This window comes from Homalodisca vitripennis, chromosome 7, assembly GCF_021130785.1.
Source record: "Homalodisca vitripennis isolate AUS2020 chromosome 7, UT_GWSS_2.1, whole genome shotgun sequence".
In the NCBI taxonomy this organism is placed as follows: Eukaryota; Metazoa; Arthropoda; class Insecta; order Hemiptera; family Cicadellidae; genus Homalodisca; species Homalodisca vitripennis.
In genome coordinates, this window is record NC_060213.1 from 97,800,674 (window position 1) to 97,812,938 (window position 12,265).

Consider the following 12,265-nt stretch of genomic DNA (forward strand, 5'->3'; position numbering starts at 1 on the left):
ACTCATGGTCACTTTACTCTCCTTTTAAATACTTAACACTTATTATCAAAAAATTAATTGTCACTCTATTAAAGTAAAAAGGTTCTGTAATTTCGTAATGCATATAAGATGTAACCATTTTATCAATTTAAAATATTTTGGATTGAAACAGTATTTAGTTACAGATATTTTTGCAGTGATTATTTTATATAAATTTATTTTTTAATCACCAAATACGTTAGATACATAACACAATTTCTGCTTACACTAATCAAGCACTACTCTAAAAAGCTACAAAACAAAATAGAAATGATTTAATTTACATCAAGACTAATGGCAGTAGAGAGCAAATCATACAGTATTGTAAAAGTGTATAAGTAGGCGTAGGCCTCTCGGACGCTGGTTTACAAAGGCTTAATATTCTTGGTTTGAAATTTATTATTGTCTAAAATAATTAATACACTTTTAATTTAATTTAAATTTGAGAGGATATCAGAATTTGTAACATTTTTCATTGTGTTACAAAAAAAGAGAATGTTTTGAGGATTGGAATCTCTTTGGGTATCATAAAAACCCCTAAAATAACATACCTACTTATTTCTTTTTTTCTTAAGCTATAAATAAAATATTACGAAAAAGAGATTAAAAATCTATTTTTTATAAATTTCACAAGCTATTTTTTAAGAATATTTAATCAATTTAAAAACTCCACCTTCATAGAATTTCTCCGATTAAAACCATGTGGTTTTAGACAACACTGTCAATGGAAATAATTGAAAGAAATTAAATTTAATTAACTTTTGCTTGTATTGATCTACAGTTGATGATCAATCCGGTTGTTATATGGTTGGTTGGTGCAAACGACATGTGAAGGATTATTAAAATAAAGACAACAGATCTACTTGAGTTCCTTGACGGAAATTTATTCTATGCATATAGCAGATACATTCTTACACTTAACTGACACAATATTTGTAGAAATAGAATACTTAACAAAGACTAAGAAAGACACAAACATTTCAAAGCAAAACAAATCAAATGTCTCCAACGTATATGTACAGTTTATGTAAGATCCATTATATAAACCTCAAAGATTCATACCCTCGAATAAAAAGTAAAAAAAAAAAAAACATAACATACTTAAATATAGTACTCTAAAATTACATAAAAAAATCAACAGACATAATTAACCGAACGCGAATCATTGGCTTGAGAAGCGTGCTGCGAGTCTGACCTCGACGTGAAGTTTCTTGCTTGGTCATGACTAGATTTTGTATAAGATGCAGTAGTAGTGAAGTGTGCTTTGTATGTCTAAAGTTTAGTGAGATTGAATATTTAAACAGGTCCGCAACAAGTTAAATCTATTCAATGTGATGACTAGTTTTACTGTACTATAACTATTTAGTGAATGATAAAACAAGACATTTTATACAACTGTCTTCTGATCTCTACACGTTTGCGTGTCTAAAGACAGGCTGCATTTCTAGAAACATTCATGTTCAATATTTTCAGAGCATTAATACTGTTTTATATGTTAAACATGTTAATTTATTAGGGTTTTGTTTTTTTTCAGTTACTACTGTATGATGTAAAATCAATAAATTGTCATTATTTTAGTGATTTAAAACATAAACACTTCAAAATCCATGAAAATGAATGGTGATTTTAATAAATTTCCAGTCGTTAAGAGAGTTTGGTAGTTTTAAATAACAAATCTGATTAAAACAATGAACATTGTTTCCTTGATAATAAAACCTAATAACCTGTCCTATTTCTATATTCTCAACTAAGTTCATCACTTGAATTATGGAATAGAAAAAGTTGGTAGTAACTTTACTTAAAATTTTCTATTTATTTAGCATTTTAAAATTTGACTGTTTCAATAGTGTTAAATACTTAAGTCTCACTAAACTTTTTTTCTAACCTTGTAAATATAAAATAAATAAACTTAACAGTTTTGGTAGAAATTTACAAGAGAAAAAATCTTTCACATTATTAGTATTACACATGTTTATTGTTGTTCTTACTAAAATTATTCTTAAAATATACAATTTAGAATTTTACTAAGCATCTTATTTATTTTAAAATCTGTATAAAAAAGTACAAAATGGATGAGTGAATGGGAAACAAAGGCTAAACTACTAAACTATTGCACTGACACATATCGGACCTGCCGACATACACACATACGTACAGACGTTGAGCCCACCAGGGCTGCCAACCCATGGTGTTCACTAACACGGCTACCAACTTACCTGACATTTCACTTTTCACAGCAAAAAAAATTATAACTAAAGGGAATTATTTCTGAAAATTCTTTAAGAATTTCAAGACAATCTATTTGGCTGTAATAGCCAAGCGACATTTTTCAACAAATAAATTTGGTCAATTTAATTCAGGTTTTACGCAAAAAAAGTAATAAAAATATGTACATGGGCTGGCAGCTAACACATTAATAAATACTTCTGCCTTAAATGTTTAATTGTGAGCAGCTAGACAATCAGTTATCTACTCCGAAAATATACGATATTTATATTCACAAATATATACATCAATACAACGAATAACAATTGATAAACTTCTAGCAAGGTATAATGTCCACATTTATAGACTCTCATATCATTAGCACAACAATAAATATATATCACATGATTTCTCTCAAAAGCTGAAGCCTAACATTTACAAAAAATAAATCATCTAACAACGCATTCTATTATATACAAAACATAGTATAATTATAATATAACTATAAACTTAATCTGGAAAAATAATTTTAAATAAAAAAGGTTATTTGGAATGTTTAAAAATTCTATACACAAAAGGGTACATCACATATAACAATTAACTAACCATATAGACATTAAAAAACTGTACTAGTGTTCATAAATCAGCACGGTTATAAAATGAAGTACGCACAAAATTATTGTCACACGCATCGAACTAACTCAAAATACAAATAAATAAATGATCACAATGTTTTATAATAAAACAAATTACAATGTTAATTTTAATTAACATTCAAAATCCAACAATATAACCAGTTATTAAACATCTATATTAATTGTTAACGTTAAAGCTCCAATTTGTATACACAGTGTTGAAATTGAGTCCGAAGAAATAAGGCATTAGAATGCTGAAAAAACATTAACTCCTCTCAAGGAGAAAGATTATGTGCTGATTAATGCAAGTGACGATAGCTTCAACTTTAGAAAGTTCAAAATTGACTATGCTCAATCCATAAGCATACAACAATGTCATGGAGAAACTTAAATTCTAGCTCGCAACCAAACTTAACCTATGTCTTTTCCGTTTTCCAATGACCTTGCCATATGTAGCTCTGTTCTAATCTTATGACTACGAAGCGGATCTTAAAAACTTGGAAATGTTTTAATTGGAAATAGACAAAGTCACAATAAAGTTTGCTTACTAAATATAAAGTATTTCATAATGTATTTTTTAAATGCAAGGTATCCAATACGTGTTTGCATTCCTAAGCAAAGCTTTTAAAGCTTATAAAATTATTCTTATTATTAGAGCCTTTTTAATTATCGGCTTCTAAATGAACTCTTCTCAGAACCTTACGGCCTTCTTGCCATATTCTCAAAACATGTTCCGAAGACCCAACCAGCATTTCATAAAATCAATTATACTACTCCGCGTAACAGACACATTTTGAATTGAACGAGAACAATCAGATAGAAATTAACATTCTAAACACAATGCTCAGCAGAATGCTGACATAAAACAACGAAAACCGAGACTAAATAATGGAAGACAAAAAGTAAAATGGCCTTAGAGCGAGAAACTGAGGTAGACCAACTCAAGGCTACGATAACGACAGCACAATAAGGTACACAACTAAGTCACCGGTGTGGGTGGTAACGGACAGAACATGCTACAGTGACAACAAACAAAGAAAATGTTACGAGGAATGACTCTCCGCAGGAGCGCGCGGTTCACAACCTGCGCCACGACGACAAACACTGACACGAGACGCCAGCTAAGGAACGGTGGGATCGTTCCGCCAAGAATCACCCCAGTGATTTGGTTAAGACAAAAAGCGGACAGTGACAGCCTCTTCACTTGACCTCGTCTTCTTCCATTGGTTCAACAGAGACCTCTCTCGACCTCTCTGGGCTCCTACACAACATTGTACATTGTATACTTTATACAGTGGCAAAGCCATTCATAGAATTTATGTTCAAATTGTTAATTAAATATAGGCCTACTTAAGAATAGTCAATATATTATGGAATAAATTGACATTACTAATAAAGGCGATATTGGTAAGACTCTTGAAAATAATAAATCAATTACATGTAGACACTCCTGGTACCTAATTCTCATTGATCACTCCTGGTTTAGTTACAAAAAAGTGGTTTACATGTATCCCACAACATATTTTGAACAAATGTTAGTGAAAAATCATGAGTATAGATAAACAAAGTAAGGAATTGTTGTGTTTTTATAAAATAATATCTGCCTTCAAATTTGTACTTTCTAAAGTTATAATCATGAATAACAACATCTATGCACAGTTATCAATTGCTCGGCAGTAGACGCTCACTAAATGTATTCAATGTGTTCGTATTGTATACTTGGATTAAAATATATCCCTTGAAAGAATACAGATAGGCTACATTTTTAAATAGGAAGGGATGGTTAGATGTATAGCAACTGACAGCTTGGTTGGACTATCTCAGCTCAAAATAATAGTCAAAGAATACAGAAAGGACATGGCACAAGAAATACAAAAATGTTCACACCATACATTGTTTTATTATCGTGATTTGTGAAATACCATAATTGCTTACATTTATAATGGCATAAAATAATCTACCGAAACATAGGTTTTTGACTAATTATTATGCGTAACTTTACCGGAGCTTCATTTAAAAGAATTTTGCTAGTTCTCTGTTGATTCGTCAACAATTCTAACCTAAGTTTCTTCTTCTATATACAGATAAACCATAAGTACACTGTGTCGCTCTCGTCTCGCTCACCGAGGGTAGCCTCCATAGCTCAACATGACACCAAGTGTGCAGTCTGGTTCAGTACATTTATACTTACTGTAGCTGTGACGAGGCCTGCTGCTTCATCGATAGAGATGCCATTGCGGACACTGTGTCGCTCTCGTCTCGCTCACCGAGGGTAGCCTCCATAGCTGAACATGACACCAAGTGTGCAGTCTGCTTCAGTACATTTATACTTACTGTAGCTGTGACGAGGCCTGCTGCTTCATCGATAGAGATGCCATTGCGGACACTGTGTCGCTCTCGTCTCGCTCACCGAGGGTAGCCTCCATAGCTCAACATGACACCAAGTGTGCAGTCTGCTTCAGTACATTTATACTTACTGTAGCTGTGACGAGGCCTGCTGCTTCATCGATAGAGATGCCATTGCGGACACTGTGTCGCTCTCGTCTCGCTCACAGAGGGTAGCCTCCATAGCTCAACATGACACCAAGTGTGCAGTCTGGTTCAGTACATTTATACTTACTGTAGCTGTGACGAGACCTGCTGCTTCATCGATAGAGATGCCATTGCGGACACTGTGTCGCTCTCGTCTCGCTCACCGAGGGTAGCCTCCATAGCTGAACATGACACCAAGTGTGCAGTCTGCTTCAGTACCGGCCAGTGACTCAACTGTAACAATCCCAGTGGTAACAATTACACGTGAGTTCTACAATAAATTCCTTTGTTAATGCTGTCTCTAAAACAGAAACTTAGAAATAGTTTTCTTTGAAATTCAGGTGAACCTTTTCCACTGAATTTTGAATCACTAGCTATAAAAATGGTGGTAGATTCTAAATACATAACATCTAACATCGAACATAAATCAAACGCAATGTTTAATTCTAGATTTTGGATCTACCTAAATGATATTCAGATACGCAATGATCTCAAGTGATCCTTGGTTGTTGCAACATTTATATTATTGTATCAAATTTGTTTGCAGACAGTCAGATCAATATTGGTATATACTATGGCAAACGACTATGAGAATCCAGTTATTCATCACTGCTGCACAACTAATGAAGTGTAACAAGATGCCATGATATTTTGGACAAGTTTATGATGAAAGCATTCATATTTTTCCAGATCACAGTTACACATCAAAATAAAATTTGCCTGCACATTGTCAGAATTAAAGACCCCAAAAAAAAAAAGAAAACTTGTCACTATTTGAAATTCAAATCTGTTGAGAAAAGGATATTGAGTGTACTTTTTAGCACAGGGGGTTAAATATGTTTAGTGTGGAGATACAATTCACCATAACATTGCTCAAAGTGGTATAATTTCACTACTCTGTAATGTGTAATTTTGCCAGTACTGAAATTCCCACATTCCAGATTTTGCTTCATGCAACTTTTCTCACGGTTAAGTAGGAACTAAGACAGAAACTATTTGAAACAAAAACAAGTTACTAAAAAAGGATAATTATGAGTGTTACATTGTGCAGAGTTGGTTCGAAAACTGATACCAAAAATAAAAAAGAACTATATGGAGCAAGATAAAATATTTAGCAGCGCATGGAATAGTAATAATATTTATTTATGCTTCAAATACAGTAGAACATTATGTGTATAAGAGCCCTATCATCCATCAAAGTGAATAAGTACGATCTATTCATTTTCTTATAGCATACAACTTATATTTTATTTATTAATATATATTAGTATATAAATGTTAATAGAGTAATATCTATACAATGTAAAAATGATTTAGATGTTATTCTAACATTGATGGTCTGATAACTGATAAAGTACTTTTTTTCAGTCTCTTTAAACACTTTTATCCAGAACCAGAGCATAGCTCGGGCTGCATTATTTTCAGATTCTAATATTTTGATTATGTTTATTGGTTGTTTAGATTCATATGTCTTGATTTTGAAACCCCTGGCTCACGTTTTAGTAAAGATTAAATGTATATTTTAAGTTTTGATAGTTTAAACTTTATATATGTATACATTTATAAAAAGCTTGAATCTCTGCCTTTGAGACTACACATAGTATAATATATTTATATACTTACTGGAATAACTGTTTTTTTTTTTTTTTTTTATAATTATATTACTATGAAAAAAGGCCCAGAGAACCACGTTGACATGTATTAGGGACACAGGGTACAAAGTGTTAAGAAAGTTGAGTAATTTGAATTATCTAAATTCCGATGTATTTAATTTACTTATCCCTTAATTTATTATGGATGTATAAGTACAATTTTTACATACATACATCATTTTGTATGTGCCATTTTGATACCATATATGTTTAAAATGGGTTTTTTATTTGAATAGTGTAAAAATAAGTTATACAAGTATCTATGAGAGAGCTGGCTGTTAATTCACTTATATGTTGTAATAACTTAAAAGTTTTAAATAAAATAAATTACTTTTGCAATATTCCTATCTTGCTCTGTTCCCTGTGACGGCATGCCAATGTACAGACCTGCACTGCGATGGTTTTCTGCAGCGTGTCGATGGCATTCTGGTTTGGCAAACGGTGCAACTCCTCTTGTGAGACTGGACGAGGATCATCGCCCAGCAATGCCCTCACACACTCCTCAGCAGAGTCACAGATGGCCGGAAGATCGTAGCCCCCTTCCAGCGACAACACCACCTGGGAGACAAAGTTAGAACTCACCATTCGATGCCATACTAATATTCACGATATAAGTCTCATTTAATACTGTAAATGTCTCATACGTACAGGGCAAAATGCAGTGGAGTCATTTTGAATTGTGCTTACTAAGAGGGTTTACATTATTGTAATTGTTAATTTGTGCTAACATAACATTGTTATAGTATTTATATGATTTAGAACAGTTGAGTATTTCATGAGAGTTGGACTAAATTGAAATTAAATTTTTCTGATAACTAGGCATAGGCATGTTTAACTCTGATTTCAAATTTGGATTATATTGCAACTTTTAAATATTTGTAATATATTTACACACTATTTTCATAAATCATAATTTTATTTATGTAGTCTCATATACTTATGAACGTACAAAATTAGTGACGAGCAAGTCCTAAATTTGGCTTTCAAATTTACTTTTCCTGGAAAAAGATCTAAAACTCCTTGAAAATGTTAGTTCTTTGGTTTCAGTCTATTTATTGTCTATAAACCGGCAAGTTGCATTGGGTTTTGTCTCTTCGGTACTATGTTTCAATCCACAGTATGCCGTATTACGTCATTTATTAATTCTAGCCAAGTCATATTTATGAAAGTTAGTGCTCACATCCTTTCATGCAAAAATTCCTTCAACATTGCATCCCTTTTGTCATATGATTCTATCACAATATTGAATACTTCATAGCCAAAATTAATAAAAATGACAACTAATCCAGTTTTGTAAATGTTTTAAAATTGGATATGTAGCATCAAAATCTAATGAAAAGAATTGAAGTTTCAATAATTAGTCCATCCATACTCAATATGTATTTCCACTTTAAGTTCCTTTACTACGGATGTATGAGTAGACTTTACTTGCGGACCTTCACTGTTTAAAAAACAAAACAAAACAACTGGCACCGGCACAACTACACAGATAAAGATGCTGATAGTAAGCCTGTTCAGACTGGAACACCTGTGTTCATCCAAGAGTTGAAGACAAGGCACTTTCCCAGTGCAGATCCTGTTGTAACCCGTTTGACGGGTTCCCAGTTGACAGTGGCACACCTGTACCAAAATGGTTTTGAACAGCCAATAATGGTTGAAGAAAAAGATGGCCTGGACATAAGAGTTCCCTCAGAATACTTCACTGTGCAAGATGTAGAAGCTCTAGTCGGATCGGACAGAGAAGTGGATGTGATTGATGTCGCTCGCCAAGCCGACATCCGAATGAGAGTATGTGACTTTGTCAATTACTTCAACAATCCAATGAGACAAAGAGTGTTGAATCTCATCAGCCTGGAGTTCTCCACTACCAAGTTGAGTGAGCTGGTGGAAGCTCCTTTAGTGGCGCGCAAGTTAGACTGGGTGAACACGGTGTGGCCCATGTCCATTGGCACTCTACAGACGGTGTGCAAACGTCCAGAGGTACAGAAGTATTGTCTCATTGGAGTAAAAGACTCCTACACAGACTTCCACATTGATTTTGGAGGAACTTCGGTATGGTACCATGTCCTGAGGGGTGAAAAAATATTTTACCTAATCAAACCAACATTGGCCAACCTCTCTTTGTACCAACGATGGATGACTTCCAGTACACAGCACGAAACCTTCTTTGGTGACCAGGTGGACTGCTGTTATCGCTGCATCGTCCAGGCCGGCCACACCATGCTGATCCCCACAGGCTGGATACACGCAGTGCTCACACCCGTGGACACTCTGGTGTTTGGTGGCAACTTCCTGCACAGCCTCAATATCCCCATGCAGTTACAAATATATGAAATTGAAAAGAAGATTCGCACACCAGAGAGATTCAGGTTTCCTGCGTTTGAGACAATCAACTGGTATGCAGCCAAACGTCTGTGCGAGGAGCTAAAGATGATTAATGATGAAGCCTCCAAGGTTCCAGCCTACTTGCTGGTGGGAGTCAAGGCTCTGCTCATAACTTTAAAGCAATGGAGTCAAGATAGAGATACTAACAAGAGCCGTAAAGAAGAGATTCCATCCATCATCGATGCACCAAAACTGTTGAAAGATCTGAGTAAAGAGATTCGTCACGCCGAGAGGTATCTGAACTCCCTGAACCCGCCCAAACCCGAGCGAGAATCAAAACGCAAAAAGAAAAAACCGGTAAACAAAGACTTTGTGGACTATTCTCAACCTCAAAACAGCATTCTTTTAGAGCAGATGAAAATGGAACCCAAGGAACCTATCAAACTGAATCTGAAAATGCTGAATAAAAAGATCCAGCTGAAGACAGAACCAATATCGAGGCCACCTTTGAAGCTGACTTTGCCAAAGCCCGTGATGTACCCGTACTCGACTCCACTGTGTGAGAACAAGCTGAAGCTTTTTACATATATACATAATTTCATATATGCCATTTTGATACCATATATGATTAGGATGGGTTTTTCAATGGTAAGCTAATTTGGTAAGAGTTACACTCAAAAATAAGTTGTAAAATATTCTGAAAAAAAGTTTTTAATATGATTACGTAATGTGATACTTCTATATGATCTTTAACTCTTTAAGGAGTGCATGTAAACTCTACATAATGAGTAAGGACGGCATATGACGTATATTCTTACGAGTCTGCCGTAATGAGGAAATAAGACATTTGATTTGAAAAAGTACTGAAATATTGATTTGTAGAACACGTAGTCCTTTTTTTATTAAGCTTCCAAATGTATATAAACATTTTATAAGAGATTTAAAGATTTTTATTTTTTACTCCTTGTGGTCATTTTTTGGATTTCATCCATTAATCATTTTAGCCTATCAAAAGAACGTCATATGACGTCCATACTCCTTAAAGGGTTAAATAAAAGACGATTACTTAACCATTCTTCACTCCTGAAGTATATAGTTTAGTCTTCAAACAATTTATTAAGACTGACTACATTAATTTAAAGTAGCCACAATAAACTCATTTCTAAGTCAAAATAGTTGACTAATTTTAATTCACACATTCAAGCTGTTTAAACCACAACAACTCTGAGTCTGTCTGCCACTACGCTTATCACTCAATTCAATAAAATTCCAGTTCTCTGTTCGTTTTGTTTTCTCTAGTTTTGTTATATACCTATGTGGACAGTTGTTTCTGTAGTGCAGTGGTTATTCAGTGATGAGTTTGACACTAAATTCTTATCAGAAGGTTGATGGTAGTTTAGTGGTAAGTGTGTGTGTGTGTGTTGGTGTTAGTGTACAATAATGAACAAGTAACGCTACCTTCCCGTGGGCGAGCTGCATCAGTTGTTGCGTCATGTAGCCGAAACAGGCTGGTGAGAGTTTGTACCCTCCCAGCGGTGGGGGGTGTCCTGTAGCCGCGTCGAACCCTGCGGAGACCATCACCACCTCCGGTTCGAACTCCTAAACCAACACCAATCATCATTTACACATTCTAGATTTCATTGAATAAATGGTGAAATTTAAGACAATAAAATTTGTTAACTTTAATTTTCATCAGTATTTACCTTGGCAATGGGCATGACGATGGTGCGGAATGCTGCCAGGTACTCGGCATCGCCCATGGCAGGGTTGAGACCACCAGACCAGGCTACGTTCACATTGAAGCCCAGTCCTGCCCCAGTACCACACTGGAACATAACACAGTACGTACATGATTATTGTTATTAACTTCTAAAAAAATATCAAAGTCTGTTCTAAAACAAAGTTTTTTCATTCCACACTCCACTTCACTTGTTCAGACATAAACTATCTACTTATTGTTAAAATTTATTGAAAAAATATATCTTTTAAGTATCCACCAAAAATTCTTTCCCTTCTCGTTTGAAACCAGGCAATAACCTAAAAAAAGTATGAAAATAAAAGAATTGCGAGAAGAAATTTTTAAGTCAAATTGTTTTGAAATGAGATTTGTTTTGTTGTAGCATAAAAATGTTTTTCATCTAGCTTTTTGAACAGGCTGGAGTCTACTGAAAACCTCTTTTTTACTCTGTGAAGAGTGCAAAAAGCTTTTGAGACTGACATGCCTCGGAGTTTGGTCCTCCCTCTTTCAACAGGATAGAAGCTGACCAGACGCACAAAAAAGTCAATACACTTGTTATTTTAGGCTCATAATATTAATTTTCACTATGATCCAGCTGAGCGTTAGTTCCATTCAAACCATATTGTATTGTATGCTTACCTCCGTAGGGCCGCCAGTGCCAGGGAAGAAGTTACCATCGTCGTGCCTGTGGATGGAGAGGTAGAGGACTCTGTGGTCATCGTAGAACACCTGCTGGGTTCCGTTGCCATGGTGAACATCCTGCACAATAGTCACATGTGTTAGTACGAGCAATGTACATATTTCTAGTGGTATATTGATAACCAGCCAACTCAAGCTCAAAAGTTTAACACAACTTGTCTTGTTAATAGTGCAGTTTACATTTGAAATTATTTATATGGAGCTATGTTTCACAAGAAGGCAAAGAGATATTCTGTTTACTTTTAAACATATAAATTTTACATAAAACATCTGCTTATAACTTATGTGGTTCCCATGACATCTAAACTATGTGCTAAAGGTAAAAATGTCAAATTAAAAAAAAAATAAAACTTGTACATTACCAAAGTTTTTTTGTGTAACAAAATTTATTTGATCAATTTTAAAATAACAGCACATACTGGCTTGACCTCACAGACCAATTAGTTGTAGTTATCAATCAA

The 12,265-nt window shown here is 34.4% G+C and overlaps 1 protein-coding gene across 15 annotated transcripts in view; it reads right to left on the reverse strand.

Annotated features, from left to right (window-relative positions):
* Nucleotides 1–876: 876 nt before the first annotated feature.
* Nucleotides 877–12,265, reverse strand: part of LOC124366088 (histone deacetylase 4) — a 230,572-nt gene continuing 219,183 nt past the window's right edge. For all 15 annotated transcript variants that reach the window (XM_046822323.1, XM_046822328.1, XM_046822327.1 and 12 more), the window contains 6 exons: nucleotides 11,745–11,864; nucleotides 11,071–11,193; nucleotides 10,826–10,966; nucleotides 7,430–7,600; nucleotides 5,479–5,624; nucleotides 877–4,119 (listed from right to left, as the gene is read on the reverse strand). In XM_046822323.1, the coding sequence (XP_046678279.1) occupies nucleotides 4,059–4,119; nucleotides 5,479–5,624; nucleotides 7,430–7,600; nucleotides 10,826–10,966; nucleotides 11,071–11,193; nucleotides 11,745–11,864 (762 nt within the window). In that variant the 3' untranslated portion in view covers nucleotides 877–4,058. The remainder of the gene's footprint in view (nucleotides 4,120–5,478; nucleotides 5,625–7,429; nucleotides 7,601–10,825; nucleotides 10,967–11,070; nucleotides 11,194–11,744; nucleotides 11,865–12,265) is intronic.